Raw genomic sequence first — 19,352 nt, forward strand, 5'->3', positions numbered from 1 at the left:
AGGTACAGGGTTGATTTAAAAGGAAGGAAATAAGGACGCTTCTTTTTTTCCTTTTTCCTGGGACCTTTGCTCTTGGAGTTCCCAACGTTATAGTTGAAATCTGTTATGGGTGAATGAAGGAACAAGGGATGGAATACGTACGAAGATGGAACGTTTCGCGGTGCCTGAACTCTATGTAAGGCTTTAGACTCTTTATAGACTTTTCCATTGCTGGTAGAATTCTTGGTAGATTTTTAAAAATTGGCTCAGGAGCGCTTCTTGCTTGCTGCAGGAGCACACTATCTCTACTATTCAAATTCTAACCTTCTAATGCTTCTACCAGTATATGCTAGTATTTAGAAATCTGTAGTTGGGCCAAAAAAGTTGAGATATAGCTAAGTAGATGAGCCGATGCATTTCCCAGGGTTTCCTTAAAATGGAACAGTTTACAGTTGCACTGATGTACGTATGGATATTTCTGTGAAATTTAGAATGGGAGACTGTGTCTGGGCTTGCATCATAGAGTGACATCAGTATGCACAAGGACGATTTGCAGGATTTTTCAAAGCCTTGTTCTAGGAGGACCTGACATATCTGCAACAAACCAGCTGCTTTTCGAATATGAAATTTAATATTAAGTTTTTGTGACGAAATCTTGAGCCCACTTGAAACAGCACAGCACAATAAAACATTTAAAACATATCTATGGAGGAAAAAAAAAGTCAGTGTATCCGTCTTGTAATAGAAGATTTGAGTAGAAAGAAGACTGGTACAGTAAAAGCTGGGGCATTTTAAAATCCTGGCTTCCTGAAGCTTAGTGTGCCAGAGGGAGGAAATTATTTCTCATTTTTTAAGAGTGGGAGGGGATGACCTTAAAATAAATGATTATTCAGAGCCACAAATGTCCTTAATGGAATAGAGCTAGATACATCAGTTAAATCTTGAATTTGGTAAGTTTAAATTGAACATTGTTTTAAAGGAAAAGAAAACTTTTGAAAGCAAAAGTTGTGTATGGCACAGAACTACTTTACAGACTCATAAGAGTTAAGTCAGTTTGTGGATACCACCATTTTTTTGTCAGAATAAATTTCTGCTCCACTTACCATAATAGCTATTTTTGCATCTCTTAACATTTTTATGGCTTACATATCTTTATTTCATTTTGCATTTACACATGTGCATGGTTTTATAATATGATCTTGAGTGATTTGTAAGAGCAACATGGTCTTTTTTGCATATAGTAATTGTGATTTAGCTAGTATGTTTTAGACATTTGGCAAGACATTTTGAACACAAGGAGACATCACTATTTTATAGTTTTTTAAAGATATTGAGTAGGTTAGTTATTAATTTAGAAAACCAGGGATTCTTCAAAAAGCAGTAATAGATGAGGATGCGACTTTCTTATTGCCTGTTTTCTAAAATGTTAGCTGTGGATGGATTGTGTCAAATTTGGTTTTTTTTTTCCTTATGTCCTAATTGAATGTCTTTAAAATACCTCTAGTAACATGTTACTTTAAATTTATGACACCTGATTTCTAATTTAGGCTAGGCATAAAACCAGCATTGATTGAATGCACTTGCTAAAAATACTTTCTGGGTCAGATGTACTTAGAATGTAGCATCAGGAAAATTTGTTTAAACTAGTCTGTGACCAATGTACACTTCATTATTATTGAAGGGTGTTAAAAAAGTACAGAATATCACAAACTAAATTTCATCAGTTCAGACAAAGGTGCCTAATTTTTATTTTAATGTGTAAAGTAAAATAGTAATAAGTTTATGTGGGATAATAATTTTAAAAAATTTTTTTCAATTTTTTTAAACTTATATGATCCCTGTAGACTGTTGTTAAACTCTGTGGTTTATATACTTGATTTATTTTAGTTTCATCTATTAAATATAATTGAGTTGTATAGTGACTGTATGTGGAAATATTGTTATTGGTCTAGTATTTATTTATGACTTTGTTTACACTCAAAAAGGGGAATGTTGACCATGTTTTTTTAAGTGAATTATCTTTAAGGAACAAAGAGACTACCAGATAATTTCACAGAGGCACTGATATTGAGAATACTTTGTTTCGTCCTTCAGAGAGTTAATTTGGTCACTTTTAAACAGCAGGAATGCTTTTAAAAAATATTTAAGGATCTTAACTTGTTTAGTGGCTGTTTAAAGGGAAATGGTTAAAAGTTCTTGAATTCTTTGTTACTTATTAGGTATGCAAAAATCTCTGACCTCACTAGGAATGAAAGTCTGTATGATTTAATGGTGCTAAATATGAATTATTGCTCCTAAATAAAATTTGTTTATTGGTAGAAAAGCACTGGTTATAGACAGAATTGAATTGTTGTTTTTCTGGGTTACTGCATATTATGAAGTTTTTTATATGCTATAGTCGAGGTAGATTAAATTTACTGGCTCACTAGAAGCTGTGAAGCCTTGAAGATTGGCTTAGCATTCTGGAAATCCTTGTATTGTTTGCCAGGAAAGTACTGTAGGAGGAAGGTATTGTTATTTCTTCATTTAATATTCAGTTAGTACCGATGGTGAGAAGGAATATAATGTAGAAGCACTGTAGGGTATTTATTGGTGTGGAAGTCAGTTGTTTAAGAACAGCCTAATTTATTGTATATCCTTTGCATGAGAAGTCAGTATTCCAAAATGGAATGGGGGAAAAGAGAAGGGAAAATTTGTCACACTCTCTGTATTAGAGGTATTTTTCCCTCACATTAATTCTTTATTTCATTATTCCCAAGTAGAAATACTGGAAGAAAAGCTCAGGTTTTCATACAATGGACTATTTTGAGGGGAAGATATTAACTTGGGTGGGTTATTGTGTTTATATCTTTTAACAAGGAGATTATGTAGAGTACTAGGGAAAAAAAAAAGACTCCAGAAGGGAAGAGTAATAGTATTTATTATCTGTTAAGTGTCAGACAGTGTACAAGGGGTATTTCATGTTATTCCAGTTCATCATCAAGTATAATTTGTGAGGTAAGTATTATTAATCCCCTGTCCTCTCCTACCCCTGAAATAGAAGTAAAGAGAAATTAAATAACTTGTCCAGAGTCATACTCCTAGTAAGTGGAATTCAGACCACATTTGTCTTACTGTAAAGCTTATTCTTTAGATCAGGGCTGTCCAGTTAAGTTTTCTGCATTGTGAAAATATTCTTCCCTCATGTCCACACTTTAATGAGGTATAATTGACAAATATGATAGAAATGTTCTTTTTCCGCACTGTTAGATATGGTAGCCATTAACCATGTGTGGCTGTGGAGCACTTGACATGTGACTAGTTATGTGTGAGAAACTGAATTTAAAATTGTATTTAGTTTTAATTACTTTAAAATGTGGTTCACAGATGCTAGCCATATCTGGTCGTGAATGTGATAGTGTTGGACAACACAGCCTTATATCTTGCATCCTATGAAATATGAGTTCTAGTATGTAATCTTCTACAAGTTTGTGTATGGCGTTAGGCATGTTACTTTGTTTTAGAGTCTCCATTTAACCTATTGTGAAAACAGTGGGGTTGCCATTACAAGATTATTTCCAAGATCTCTTCTTGTAATTTTTATTAAATGTTCACTGGCTCTTAATACAAACATATGTGAAAGTCTCCCCTCTGCAGTGTGCCCATTCTTCATATAAGGATTTTTATTCAGTCATTTTCTTTTTGAGAATATGTATAAATCACACATAAAGAATAATGGATTACACACACACACAGTTGTTTGTTGAAAAGATTGGGTAATCCAAGGCAGTACTATATGTTGGAACAAAGTTTGAATCTTTAAAATATCATATTTCAGCAAGTCACCTTCCATTTAAGAATATGTAGAGTTCCCTGGTGCTTATCAAATTTATTCTCAATTTATCTGCTGGCCCTTGAAGACTTTCCCCAGTTTCATCTCACCAATGCTGTTTCTTATTTTTGTTTTAAAAAAGAAAATATTCTTGTTTTTCCCTATATCATTTTTTCCTCAGTTTAACCATCCTGCAGTCCATCTGCCTCCTTTAAGCTGTTCTCAAAATTCACCTTTTCTGGAAGAATGATGCTTAATCCATTCATAAAGATCAGGCTTTGAGTCCTGGTGACACCACCTGGGGTTAATATACTTGCTCAGATACAGTTTATTATATCTTCCTATAGCTTTTCTTGAGTTTTAATGTTACCTACAAAACGTAATAAAATTAAAAACAAGGCTTGCTTAGTTTGTGTTGCTTTGAGTTTAGTTTGTTATTCAGTAATTCCCTTTTTAAAAGTTTCTGATTTTAAAAAGTGATAAATACTGTAACAACATTTATTAGTAATCACCATTGTAATATTTTTATTCCTTCTAGATAGTTGTCAATACTTATTTATATTATATATAGATGTGTAATATATAGACATATAGCATATATACCTGTATTTTTTTTCCTGGAAAATTGTGTAGTCAAGATATAATTTTAAGTCAAATATAAGGGAAACAGATCTGGTTTGGAATCTAGTCTCAAAAACCTTGTGCATGTCAGAGAAAACATTCTACATTTTACCTAACTTCTGTATTTACATACATGAATAGAGTACAGTGAATCCCAACATAAAGTATATCTACAAGACACTAATTAAAAAAAAAAAAAGCTGTAAGTTGCATAAAGACCAGTAGGGTAGAGGAAAGAAAGGAGGGACTGAATTAGAGCAAATTATATTTTATGCTTTTGTGATTATGTCAAATATATCCTAATGTTTTATATAACTACAAAGAATCAATTAAAAAAACCCTTGGGCAAATTATGTAACATCTGAACCACTTGGCCTTTTATTGTGGAGATTAGGATAACATATATAAAGCATCTAGCACTGTGTTTAAATAGATGATCAAAAAGTGGTAGTTGGTATTACTATTTTTTCCATTTTCCCATTCCCATGTTCATGAATGTAGTTTAAATGTTTCCTTAAACTCAGGTGATATTCCATAATTTATTTAGTCGTTTGCCTCTTGTTAACTTTTAAAAATTTTCCTCAGTCTAAAACTGTAGGACTGGGATAATGTTCCAGGGTTATGCCAAATCTCTCTCTCAAAATTCTTACAATGGGTAGTCTTGTTTTGAAAAAGATGTTGATTTGATTGTATAGTTTTGCATTGTTATTTTAATTAATGTGTTTTTGAAATTTTTGGTTTATTGGGAAATGATGTTGTAAGCATTTCTTTACCTCTTAATAGAGTGAGAGTAATGGCATAAAGGAAAATAAGGCATGATTCTTGTCCTTGAACTCAAATTCTAGAGTGGTAACACATGTCAACAAACACAATTCAGAGTGACAGTGTAATAAGATCTGGGGGAAATGAGAAGTGGTATTTGGAATATGGTCTTGAAGGATGAGTTGGAATTGATCTGGGGAAAGAGAACAGTGTGTACAAAAAGTCAGAAGTACGAAAGAATACGTAGTGTGTTTGGAGAAATGCAAGTTGTCTTGTGTATATTCACCTCTTGATGGGTGTGGTATCTACTCCTGTGTATGAATCTGTGTGTGCATATGTGTTGACTATTGAGGGAGACAAGCCTAGTTAAGGATTCTTATGTTTGGGCAATGAAAGGGATCATATTAAGACCTTTAGAACAGAGCTTCACGTTGGGTATGTTGGAGCCTTAGGATGGTTTCTTTTGGCTTCATAGTCTTCTTGGTTTATACAATTGTGCTAAAAAATTATTTTGGTGCCAACTTGGGAAAAGGATTGTGAAAAACAGTGTTGGAGAGTTTATCCATTCACTCTTGGCAGCCCCACTTCATAGTCAAGAATAAAACGCATACCAAGTCCTAAAGCAAGCATGAAGAAGGTCAAGTCAAAGTCTCCCCTTCCTCCCCTGTCTTCCCTTCTTCTACCCACTCCTCAGTATTTTCTTCATCGTTGTTGTTGGGGGAGGGTAATTTTTGGTGCAACTGTGGGAAATCAGCATTAACAATTAGGATATTTGAATAAGGGAATAAGATTGGAAATAGGTTTTGAAAGGTAACTCGTGACTTCTAGGTAATGATACAAGGATGTAAGAATGGTGCAAGGATGAGGTTAGAAATGGGGTAGGGAGATAAGTAAGGATGATCTTAGCATGCCAAATGAGGGATAGTAAGGCTAGGAATGGGGAAATAAAAATAAGAATGTGAGATTACTGATTAGGTAGTTTCATTAGGACTGTGAAAACTGATTAGGTAGTTTCATTAGAACTGTGACTCCATTTGGATATGGGGGAAGGAGGCAAAAAGTTGAAAATGATGCTAAGATTTGTTCTTTGGCCTCTTTTCTCCTTTGAGAAGGCCAAATAATTTTTATTGAGTACCGTCAGTGAGCCAAGTATTTTGCTAGTCACCAAGTTTGTCATAAGTCCTTATTGGATTTTTAAAAATTAACATTTTGAAATTCAAGCCTAATGAAAAGTCTCAAGGAAAGTAGTTAGAGCGCCTGAACTGTCTATTTGTTCATTTGCCTGTTCAACCAATTTTTAACAATATATATATACTGTGTATGTACCCAAGATGAGCCTGGAACGTTTTGTTGTGCCTAACTTACTGTAGCAGGCTTAGTAAAAACTTCCTTTCTACATTTCCAGGGATAACCTGGGCATATCTTTTTGCTATGTCTAATAGTATTCTGTTTAAATTTATTTTTCACATTTTTTAAATTGATATATTATAGTTGTACATAATGATGGGGTTTGTTGTTACATATTGGTACATGTGCACAAGATAACAATATTATTTGGCCAGTATCACTCCCTAGCACTTCCCTCTTCCCTCCCCTCTTTTTGTCCCCTGATCCTGTCCCTCTTCTGATCTCCTGTCATGAGATCCCTGACTACCCTGCCCACCCCCCACCACCTCTCTTTTCTTTTTTACTCTCTAGCTTCGACAGATGAGAGAAAATATACCACCCTTGACCTTCTCAGTTTGGCTTATTTTGCTTAACATAATTAATGACCTCAAGTTCCATCCATTTTTCTGCAAGTGGCATAAATTCACTATTATGGCTGAATAAAACTCCATTGAGTATATGTACCACATTTTCTTTTTTTTTTTAAATATTTATTTATTTAGTTAGTTATTGGTGGACACAACATCTTTGTTTGTATGTGGTGCTGAGGATCGAACCCGGGCCGCACGCATGCCAGGTGAGCGTGCTACCACTTGAGCCACATCACCAGCCCCACATTTTCTTTATCCATTAACTCACTTATGGACAACTAGGCTGATTTCATAGTTTGACTGTTATGAATTGTGCTGCTGTAAACATGGGTGTATGCATGTATCCCTATAGTGTGGTGACTTTAATTCTTTAGGATAAATACTGAGGAGTGGTATAGCTGGGTCTATAGTTGTTGTATGCCTTGTCTTTTGAGGAAACTCCATACCAATTTCCATAGTGGTTGTATTAATTTACAATCTACCAACAGTATAAAAGTGTTCCTTTTATGTTTATTATTACTATTATATTTGTAGTACATTTGTATTTCTTCTTTTGATAGCTATTATTTAGTTCAATTTGCCCATTTATTAATTGGGTTATATGATTTTTTTCTTTATATATTCTAAATATTAGACCTCTTTTCTTTGGGGATGGGTATTGGGGATTGAACTCAGAGGCACTCGACCCTTGAGCCACATTCCTAGCCCTATTTTGTATTTTGTTTAGAGACAGTCCATTGGGTTGCTTGGTGCCTTGCTTTTGCTGAGGCTGGCTTTGAACTCGGGAATCCTCCTGTTTTAGCCTCCCCATCCCCTGGGGAGGCATGCGCTACTGCACCCCACTAGATATTAGAGCTCTTTTGGAAGAGTAGACAACAAAGATTGTCTTCCAGCAGAGGCCGCTGCCAAAGCCCAGAGGTCTTTTCTCCAGGCATGGTTGCCTCTCCCACACTGCTGCCCCCACCTTTGCCTAGAGGTTTTCTCTCTGGCGCCGCAGATGCCACTTCTACCTACACTGTTGCCTCAGTTGCCCGCTCCTCCCTGTCATCACCTGGAAGTCTTTTCTCCAAGCGCTGCTACTACTGGTGCTGCTCCTGTCAATTGATTCACATGGTGCCGCTGCCCTGGACTGCTGCTGCTGCTGCTGCTGAACCACTGCTGCTGATGTCCAGAGGTCCGCTGCCAGAGTGCCTGCAGGTTTGATTACACATGGCCACCTCCATCTTGGGATGCCAGCCAGTGCCTGGGGCCTGGGTGCCAGCTGGTTTGCTGCCACTGCCATCTGAGGGCGAGCTGCCTCTGTTTGGGGACACCAGCGGGGACCTGGATGTTCAGTGTCAAAGTGCCTGCAGAGTTGGCTGCGCCTGGAGTCTTCCTATAAGTTGACTGCCATCTTGCAGTGCCTTTTCAGGGTCACTTCCCTATGTAAGTGCATCCCTGATCATCTTCCTGCAACTTAGAACAGCTTGGAGATCTTGGGTCTGCAATGTGACCAAGCTTGGGGTATTGAAATCCAGATTAGAGGGATGGTAGCTGGGTCTGTGTGGCAGTCCTATGAAGAATCAGACAGGTCTGAGAAAACTTTGAACTCTGAAGCAAGCAGTTGCTCAGTTTTCCATTGAGCACCCCCATCCCCGTTTGATGTGCTTTTGTTTTAAATACACCCCCCCCCCCCCGCTTTTTCTAGCTAGCTACTATTTTTGGTTCCAGGTATTTTTTCATGCATCAGTTTGTTGAGGATTTTAGTGTATGGATGGTATTTTGCATTTTATTGTATATTTTTAATTTTTATTATATATATTTTTCCTCTCGCTTGTCTGTTTTTCTGGATTTCTGTGTTTTTTTCCTATACTAAAGGTCAGTCTCTGTCAATTCTTCCCCACTCTAACTGTAGATTTTTGCTTATGGCTTATGGCTTCTCTCCTCCTCCCTCATGAACATAGTGTCCTGCACCACTTCTGTTCTCTTTGTCCAGCATTTGGAATTGTGAACCCTTTTAACAAATTTGCTATGTATAGTGTGGACAGTAAATTAAACTATTTCTTTTTGTTGTGAGAAAACTGTGAAAGTCTTCATAGGATCTAGTGGGTTTGGGGCTATATGTTGTTTGCGTTGGGTGCTTTTGATATTGGTCTCCCCCCTTGAAAGCGAGGTGCTGGAAACCTTCAGGGACACCGTAGGTCTGCAGAGTAGAATTTGTGCTGCCTTAGATCCATACTGCTAGATGGGGAAACACACGAACAACATGAAAAAACAAAGGAATAAAGTGCCCCAAATAAACCAAGAAGCTCCAGGGACAGAATCCACTGACAAAACAGTAGAAGAAATGTCAAGAGAGGGAGTTTAGAATGTACATAGTTAAACTGATCTGCGAAAAAAGGATAGTATAAGAAATGAAAGAAAAAACACAGGAAGTGAAGGATCGCTTCAATAAAGAGAGATTGTGAAAAAAACCAAGCAGAAGTCCTTGAAATGAAGGTGTCAATAAACCAAACAATGGAAGGCATCACCAACAAACAAGACCTCTTGGAATATAGAACCTCAGGCCATGAAGATAAAATATATAATCTTGAAAATAGAGTTGACCATGCAGAGAAAAGATGGTAAGATTCTATGAACAGACATCCAAACAAGAATAATGGGATTATATGAAAAGACCAAATTTAAGAGTTATTGGGATAGATGAAGGAGCAGAGATACAAACTAAAGGAATGCGCAGTCTTTTCAATGATATAATATTGGAAAATTTCCCAAACCTAAAGAAGGAAATGTAAAATCAAATACAAAAGGCTTACAGAATCCCAAATGTACAAAATTACAGCAGACACATTATAATGAGAATGACTAACACAGAGAATAAAGATAAAATCTTAAAGGCTGTGAGAGAAAAAATTCAAATGACATATAGGGGGAAACCAATTCAGATCTCAACTGATTTCTCAACCCAGACCCTCAAAGCTAGGAGGTACTGGAATAATATATTTCAAACTCAGAAAGAAAATGGATGCCAACCAAGAATTTTTTATCCAGCAGAATTGTTTCAGATTTGAAAATGAAATAAAAACCCTCCATGATAAACAAAAGTTAAAAGAATTTGCAACTAGAAAGCGTGTACTACAGAATATTCTCAATAAAATATTCCATGAGAATAAAGTGAGGGGGGAAAAAAAGTGAAAACCACCAGAGATGAACAATGCTAAAGAAATGTCAATCGAAGGAGAAACTAAGACAAATTAAAAACCAAAAGTAAACCAAAATGACTGGGAACACAAATCGTAGCTCAATAATAATCTTAAACTCATCAATCGAAAGAGAGACTGGCAGATTGGATTAAAAAAGGAGCCAATAATATGCTGTCTACAAGAGGCTTATCTCATAGGCAAAGACATCTACAGAATGAAGGTGAAAGGATGGGAAAAAAACATATCACTCACATGCAGGGTTTTCTATCCTCATATCAGATAAAGAGGACTTTAAGCCAAAGTTAATCAGAAGGGACAAAGAAGCCCATTTCATACTGCTTAAGGGAATTACACATCAACAAGACATAACAATCATAAATATTTATGCCACAAACAGTGGAACATCTCTGTACATCAAACAAACCATTCTAAATTTTGAGAACCAGATAGACCATAACACAGTAATACTGGGTGACTTTAATAACACACCTCTCTCACTGTGGGATACATCTTCCAAACAAAAACTGAATAAAGAACTCTAGATATAAATAACACTAATCAATAATTTAGGCTTAACAGACATATATAGAATATTCGTCTATCAATGAGCAAATACACTTCTCAGCAGCACATGGATCCTGCTCTAAAATAGACCATATCTTATGCCACAAAGCGACTCGTAGCAAATACAAAAAAATAGAGCTAATACCCTCCATCCTATCAGATCATAATGAAATAAAATTAGAAATCAATGAGAGAATAAAAAAAATATAAGCTATTGTAACACCTGGAGACTAAATAAAACATTATTGAATGATGAATGGATAACAGAATAAATCAAAGATGAAATAAAAAAATACAGAGATGTAAATGATGAGAATAGTAATAAAACATAACAAAATCTGTGGGACATCATAAAGGCAGTGCTAAAAGGAAAGTTCATTGCATTGAGCCCATTCATTAAAAGAATAAAAAGTCAACAAATAAATGACCTAACATGACATGTCAAAGCCCTAGAGAAAGAACAAATCAACACAAACATCAGTAGAAGACAGGAAATGATTAAAATCAGAGCTGAAATCAATGAAATTGAAACAAAAGAAACAATTCATAAAATTGACCAAACAAAAAGTTTTTTTCTTTGAAAAAATAGATAAACCTTCAGTCATGCTGAAAAAGAGAAAGAGAAATCTACTAAAATTCATGATGAAAAAGGAAATATCACAATGGATGCTACTGAAATACAGAAGATAATCAGAAACTATTTTGAAAATTTATACTCATAAAATATAAAATCTTGAAGACATTGACAAATTTCTAGAGACTACTCAAATTGAATCAGGACGTCGTATACAATTTAAACAGATCAATTTCAAGCAACGAAATAGAACAGGCCATCAAAAGCCTACCAATTAAGAAGAGCCCAGGATCAGTTGGATTCTCTGCTAAGTTCTACAAGATTTTCAAAGAAGAATTAATACCAATACTCCTCAAATTGCCATGAAATAGAAAAGGAAATAACCCTTTCAAACTTACTCTATGAGGAAAATATCACCCTGATACCAAAACCAGACAAAAGCACATCAAAGAAGGAAAACTTCAGGCCAATATCCCTGATGAACATAGATGCAAAAATTCTCAGTAAAATTCTGGCAAACCACATACAAAAACATATTAAAAAGATAGTGTACCACGAACAAGTAGGGTTCATCCCAGGGATGCAAGGTTGGTTCAACATACAGAAATCAACAAGTGTAATTCATCATATCAATAGACTTAAAAACAAGAATTCATAATCATCTCAATAGATGCAGAAAAAGCATTTGAAAAATACAGTACCCCTTCATTTTTCAAAACACTAGAAAAAAACAAGGGATAGTAGAAACAAATGAGGGATAGTAGAAACAAACGTCAACATCATAAAAGCTGTATAGGCTAAACTCAAGGCCAATATCATTCAAATGGAGAAAAATTGAAAACATTCCCTCTAAAGACTGGAACAAGGCAAGGATACCCTCTTTTACTACTTGTATTCAACATTGTCTTTGAAACTCTAGCCAGAGCAATTATGAGAAAGAAATTAAAGGGATACGAATAGGAAAAGAACTCAAACTTTATTTGCTAATGACTGATTCTATATTTAGAAGAGCGAAAAAATTCCACCAGAAAACTTCTAAAACTCATAAATGAATTCAGCAAAGTAGTAGGTTATAAAATCAACACCCATAAATCAAACATGTTCCTTTATATTAGTGACAAAACTACTGGAAGAGAAAGTAGGAAAACTAACCCATCCACAAATAGCCTCAAACAAAACAAAACAAAAACAAAAAATTGGGACTCAGTCTAACAAAAGAGGTGAAAGACTTGTACAATGAAACTACAGAACACTAAATAAAGAAATTGAAGACCTCAGAAGATAGAAAGACCTCCCATTTTCCTGAATAAGCAGAATTAATACTGTCAAAATGGCCATACTTCCGAAAGTGTTATACAGATTTAATGCAATTCCAAAATAATCCCAATGACATTCTTCAGAGAACTAGAAAAAGCAATCATGAAATTCATTTAGAAAAATGAAAAACCCAGAATAGCCAAAGCAATCCTTAGCAAGAAGAGTGAAGCAGGAGGCATCACAATACTATATTTTAGAGCCATAGTAACAAAATGGCATGATATTGGCACCAAAACAGACACGTAGACGAATGGTACAGAATAGAAGACAGAGGCAAACCCACATAAATACAGTTATCTCATACTAGACCAAGGCACCAAAAACATTCACTGGAGAAAAGATGGCCTATTCAACAAATGGTGCTGGGAAAACTAAAAATCCACATGTAACAAAATGAAATTAAACCCCTATCTTTCACCCTGCACAAAACTCCAAGTGGATCAAAGACTTAACGCAGTAGACCAGAGACCCTGCACCTAATAGGAGAAAAAATAGGCCCAAATCTCCACTATGTCAGCTTAGGATCTGACTTCCGTAACAAGACTCCTAAAGGGTAAGAACTAAAATCAAGAATTAATAAATGGGACAGATTCAAACTAAAAAGCTTCTTCTTGGCAAAGGAAACAATAACGTGAAGAGAGAGCCTACAGAATGGGAAAAAAATCTTTACCACATGCACCTCAGAGCATTAATCTCCAGGATATATAAAGAACTCAAAAACCTTAACACCAAAACAAAAACAAAAAACTAAAAATGTGCTAAGGAACTGAACATACACTTCACAGAAGAAGAAATACAGTTGAGCAACAAATATATGAAAAATGTTCGGCATCTTTAGCAATTAGAGAAATGCAAATCAAAACTACTCTGTGATTCCATTTCACTGTAGGCAGAATGGTAGTTATCAAGAATAGAATCAACAGTAAATATTGGTGAGGATGTGGGGGAAAAGGTACACTCATACATTGCTCATGGAAATGCAAATTGGTGCAACTACTCTGGAAAGTGTAATAGAGATTCCTCAGAAGAACCATTTAACCCAGTTCTCCCACTCCTCAGAATATACCCGAAGGACTTAAAATCAGCATACTACAGTTATGCAGCCACATCAATGTCTATAGCAGTCCAATTCATAATAGCTTAACTATGGAACCAACCTAGGTGTCCTTCAATAGAGGAATGGGTAAAGAAAATGTGGTGTACATATACGATGGAATATTACTCAGCCTTAAAGAAGAATGAAATTATGGCATTTGCTGGTAAATGGATGGAGCTGGAGAATATTATGCTAGGTGAAAGCCAATCCCAAAAACCCAAAAGCTAAGTATTTTCTCTGATATGTAGATGCTAATTCACAATGGGCGGGGAGGGCTAGGGAAGAATAGTTACTTTAGGTAGAGAGGAGTGAAGGGAGGGTAGGAAGGATCATAGAATGAATCAGACATTATTACCCTGTATGCATATATAATTATACGACCCGTGTGATTCTCTATCATGTACAACCAGAAGAATGAGAAATTATACTCCATTATATATGATGAATCAAAGTGCATTCTGTCATGTAAAATTAAAACAGAAATTTTTTTTTAAAGATAGAGTGAGAGAGGAGAGAGAGAGAGAGAGAATTTTTTTAATATTTATTTTTTTTTTAGTTATCGGCGGACACAACATCTTTGTTGGTATGTGGTGCTGAGGATCGAACCCTGGCCGCACGCTTGCCAGGCGAGCGCGCTACTGCTTGAGCCACATCCCCAGCCCCTAAAACAGAAAAATTTAAAAAAAAATTTCTCCCGTTCTGTAGGTTCTCTAGTCACATTCTTTTTTTTTTTTTTTTTAATTTTTGTAGTTGTAAATGGACAGAATGCCTTTATTTATTTGTTTATTTTTATATGGTGCTGAGGCTCAAACCCATTGCCTCATGCATGCTAGGCAAGTGTTCTGCCACTGAGCTACAGCTCCAGCCCTCTAGTCACATTCTTAATTGGCAATCTTATTATTCCTTTGCTGTGCAGAAGCTTTTTAATTTGATGCCATCCCATTTATTACCTCTTGGTATCTAGGTGTTGCATAGTTATGGTCTAATTCCTAGGTCTTGATCCATTTTGAGTTGATTTTTTTTATGTGTGGAGTAGGAGATAAGGGTCTAGTTTTATTCTTCTATGTATGAATAACCAGTTTGCCCTGCACCCATTTGTTAAAAAGACTGTCTTTTCTCCAGTATATATTTTTGGCACCTTTGTCAAGGATCAGATGACTTTAGATGTGTGGGTTTATCTCTCTGTCTTCTATGCTGTACCATTGGTCTCTACTCTTTTTATGCCAGTACCATGCAGTTTTATATCACTATATAATTATAACTCTGAAATAATTTGAAGTCAGGTATTATAATGCCTCTAGTAATGCTTTTTTTAGCTTTTCTGGTCTTTTATTCTTCCAGATTTTAAGACTTTTTTCTAGTTCTATGAAGAATGTCATTGGTATTTCAGTGGGGTCTAATTGGATTCTTAGGTTTCAGTGAAACTACCCAACCATCTCTCATTACTGGTCCTTCATTTTCATCCCAGTTTCTTCATTTCAGGGGAATACACTATTGGTAATGTCATTTGACCTTTTCTCTACCATTTGAGAGCAAGTTGTAGACATGTTACTTATCACCCCTAAATATTCTACTATATATTTACCAAAATATGACGTCTTCTTCATAAATATCAAATCAGGAAATTAACATTGATACAATACTACTTTCAGATCTGTAGATACCATTCAAGTTTTCCCAGTTGTCCTTATTTTGTCCAGAATCCAATTTAGAGTTACTCATTGCCTTTAACTATGTCTCTTTAGTTTTCTTTAGTTTGTCTTCTACATCTTTTTGTGTGTGCGTGTGCTAAGGATTGAACACAGGGCCTCAGCATGCCAGGCAAATACTCCACCACTGAGCCACATCTTCTGCCCTAGTCTTCTTTAGTTTAGAACATTTCCTCAGTATTCCTGTGTTTTATGGTCTTAATAGTTTTTAACGGTGCAGTTCTATGTAACATGTCCCTCTATACAGTGGTTCCTCTCATATAGACTGAGTGCATTGTTTGCCAGAATACCATAGAAATGAAGAAGTGTGTGGGGGGTTTTGTTTGTTTGTTTTTGTTTTCTGGTGGTACAGGGGATTGAACCCAAAGGTACTCTACTGAGCTACATCCCAGCCCATTTTTAAAAATTTTGAAACTGAGTCTTGCAAAGTTGTCAAGCTGATTTGGATCTTGCACTCTCTTGCCTCAGCCTTCCAGATCTCTAGGATTACAGGAATATTCCACGATGACTGGTTTATGGTGTGCTATTCTTAGTGCAAGTAGAAGACATACAGTATTATCCAACCACGGGTGGTGTTTAACCTTAAACACTTTGTAAGTTCATGTTCATTAGGTTTCTCTATTGTGAAGCCATCATTTTTCCTTTGTTCTTTTTGTGATATTGGGGATCCAACCCAAGACCTTATGCTAGGCCCACTGAGCTACATTCCCAGATCCCATTTTTCTTTTTGCAATTGATAACTCTTAGATGGGAAAATATCCAAGACTCTGCTAATATTTCTCATAAAACCTCTAACTACCATCATTTGGGTGCTCTGGTGACTCCTGTCTGAATTAGCCATCATTGTGAAGGCTGCCATCTACATTAGTTGGTATTTTACTGAAAGATTTTCTTCTTTTCCAGACTTTAAAAAAAAATATTTGTTCATTTCAATATATAATTATGGAAATTTTGTTCCTATTTGGTGATTCTTATTAGTTAATGGAGTCTTTAGTTTTATTCTAATGTTCAAATTGTCCCAGATTTTGCTTGGCCATCCTCAGGACATGCTGCTAGGTCCTTGCAGGGTAGGGAATTTTTCATTTAGTCTCTTTTTGAAATCATTTAATCAGAAAAAGAATTTGTAGAAAGATATTACCCCCAGTTTAAAAGGAGAACTAAGATGAAACTCAGAAAGGTGTGTGTCGTTGGGTATGTTATTGTGTAAATAGCAAATATTTTGAATTTGGATTTGTCTGATACTGAAGCATCTTTTCTCTCCTATATTGTGTAGCCTCTCACTACCTATGTAAGTATAGTTTGGAATCCAAAGTGACAGTACTTAAGGTTGTATGGGTGTGACTGACACAGCTTATTAAGTGTGTATGAAGTTAAAAAGAGGGTCACAAAGGGTCTAATCACCATCATTGAAAGAATAAGCACTATTAGAAGAGAAGATAACTGAATAGTGGTATCAGAAGAGTATTTGGTTGTATGGTAGAAAGTGGTAAAGTTAGGGAATTTCAGGAAGGTGTCAAATGCTGCAAAGAGAAAGAAGACCAAAAGTGCTTTGAATGTGACTATTGGGAGGTTGATACTTTAGTTGGGTGGTTTTCATGTGTATTAGGCAGGCTAACTACTTCAGAATCATTGGGATATTGATTAAAAATATAAATTTCTTGGGTCTCAGGGTTTGCAGATTCTTAAAAAAGTTGGGTAGCATAGGACCTCTGCTGAAATGCTGCCAAGATTCTTTTGGGGCATACTAGTTTGAGGTTTGTTGCTTTAGCAGAGGAGTTACAGTATAGAGTCCTGGTAAGGAGTGAAATCGAGAAAACTAGACAAATACTGATTATAAACTAAACAACTTTTTATGAAATTTGACCATAAAGGGAAGAAGGACTTTCCTGGGTTATGGAGGATGAGGAGATAGCATCAAGAAAAATATCATTTATTTTTCTTTTTAAGGATACATACATCTTATCATTTTTTAAGATTAAGGGACAGAAATTATAGTGGTTATTTGAAAGATGGTTAAACAAAATCATATAGCAATACTTGCTATCAAAATAATTGCCCTGAATGAATTTTAGTAGGTATCTGGGATAACTCCCTGCCCTCCTTTCAAATTATTGCCATCTTTTTGTGGGTTTTGGAGTTGTCAAAATGTCATTGTAGCTGGGCATGGTCGTGCACACCTGTAATTCCAGCAATTTGGGAGGCCAAGGAAGGAGGATCATGAGTTCAAAGCCAGCCTTGGCAACAGCAAGGTGCTAAGTAATTCAGTGAGATCCTGTCTCTAAATAATACAAAAAAGCATTGGGAATGTGGCTCAGTGGTTGAGTGCTCTGAGTTCAATCCCCAGTACTGCCACCCACCCCACAAAAAAGGGTCATTGTTAACCTTATTATTAGTTAATATAATTTATATGTTATACAATTAACATTTTCTTTCACTCATTTGTAAAAAAAACATGAATTCTAAGAATACTCTTGTATATAAAAATAAAGTCTCCAACAGTACAATTTAAAAAATTATAACTAGAATTGGAAATGACTTCAGATAGAAAACATTTAGTCAATGTATAGTTAGTTTGAGTACCAGCTAGGTACCAAGAACAGTATATGACATTGGGGATACAGAATTGAATAAGGCATAATTTTTGTCCTCAAGTAGGTTATTGTAAAGGACAGTGGTCTTCAGCAGAACTCAGAATCTAGTGTACAGCTGAAAATGGTGTAGGTCAGCTGTAGTTAACTACATATAGTTAGATAGATGTAGCATACAGCTAAGATACATACAGATAAGTCTTAGTTGTTAAGTTATTAGGACTTCAGAGTTCTTGTTTTAAAAATTTCAATTTTTTTCTATTTTTGTATTGGTATTAATATGACTACTTTGTTCAAAATTCAAAATAATATGAAAAAGGTATATGTTGAGAAGTCTCAATACTAATCTTTTCCTTCACCTCTCTTTATAGGTAACCCACTTTATTTCTTTATATATTCTGTAATATTTATACAGATAGAAGCAAATACAAATATAGATTAATGTTTACACATTCAAAGTAGCTTACTGTGTTAATGTTTTATAAACATATATGTTTTTTCATTTAAATATACCTTGGAGATCATTTGACTTTAGTGTTTAGAGAACTCCCGACCTTTCTCCCCTCCAATATAGTGACATACTCTATTGTGTAGATATGTCGTTGTTTTGATATGTTGTTTTTTAAAAAATATTTTTAGTTGTAGATGGACACAATACCTTTGTTTTATCTATCTATTTTTATGTGGTGCTGAGGATCAAACCCAGTGCCTCACACATGCTAGTCAAGTTGCTCTACCACTGAGCCACAACCTCAGCCTTAGATATACTGTTAAGCTAACTTGTTTTGAATATTTAAGCTCTTACTATAGTTGGATTCTTTTGTTATTCTCCTGTGTAACTTATTTGCTTTAACTTCTTTTCTGTCTGAATTGGGCTCTCATGAGGCATTGTGCATTAATGGTTTGCTCGACTTTGTGTACCTGAAGTCCTCTAATGCCTCGTGGGACCAACCTTCTAAACTTTGTGGCCAAGACAGACTCTACCCTCCTTATTTCAGTTGCTTACATGAAAAAATGGTAGCAAAAGAAAAAGGGGTAAAACTAATATTTGTTAAACTCTACTGGTTGTTTTTAAATGATATTTAATTTAATTCTCTCAGTAACCCTATGGAGTAGGTGGTGGTAGTCTGGTTTTACAGATGAAGAAGTTAAACTCAAAAAATAGAGTTGTCCAGAGTTTTACAGCTTAAAAATGTCAGGTTGAGGGTTTTTGTTGTTGTTGTTGTTGTTTGTTTTGTGGTGCTAGGGCTTGAACCCAGGTCCTTGTGCATTCGAAGCAAGCATTCTATCAGCTGAGCTATAGCCCCAGCCCTTGGAAGTTTTTAAAGTAGGTTTGAGTCTAGAATCTGTACCTATTCTGCTACTGCCCTTGTTTTCTGTGTTATATGTCTT

General features: G+C 35.5%; 1 protein-coding gene across 10 annotated transcripts in view; it reads left to right on the forward strand.

Moving 5' to 3' along the window:
* The window catches only part of PTPN4 (protein tyrosine phosphatase non-receptor type 4), a 180,516-nt gene that overhangs the window by 674 nt on the left and 160,490 nt on the right, over positions 1 to 19,352 (forward strand). For 3 of the 10 annotated variants that reach the window (XM_081260420.1, XM_081260416.1, XM_081260407.1), the window contains exon 1: positions 96 to 175. The exons of 5 other annotated variants lie outside the window; for them this stretch is intronic. Coding sequence is in view for 1 of the 5 variants with exons in the window: in XM_081260413.1 (XP_081116539.1) it covers positions 114 to 175 (62 nt within the window). In the remaining 4 variants the exon portion in view is untranslated. Of the gene's footprint in view, positions 1 to 78; positions 176 to 19,352 lie in introns of those variants that run through there. 2 more of the 10 variants (XM_081260413.1, XM_081260419.1) reach the window with 1 other exon arrangement.

This window comes from Spermophilus citellus, assembly GCF_964194105.1.
Source record: "Spermophilus citellus genome assembly, chromosome: 11".
Taxonomy (NCBI): Eukaryota; Metazoa; Chordata; class Mammalia; order Rodentia; family Sciuridae; genus Spermophilus; species Spermophilus citellus.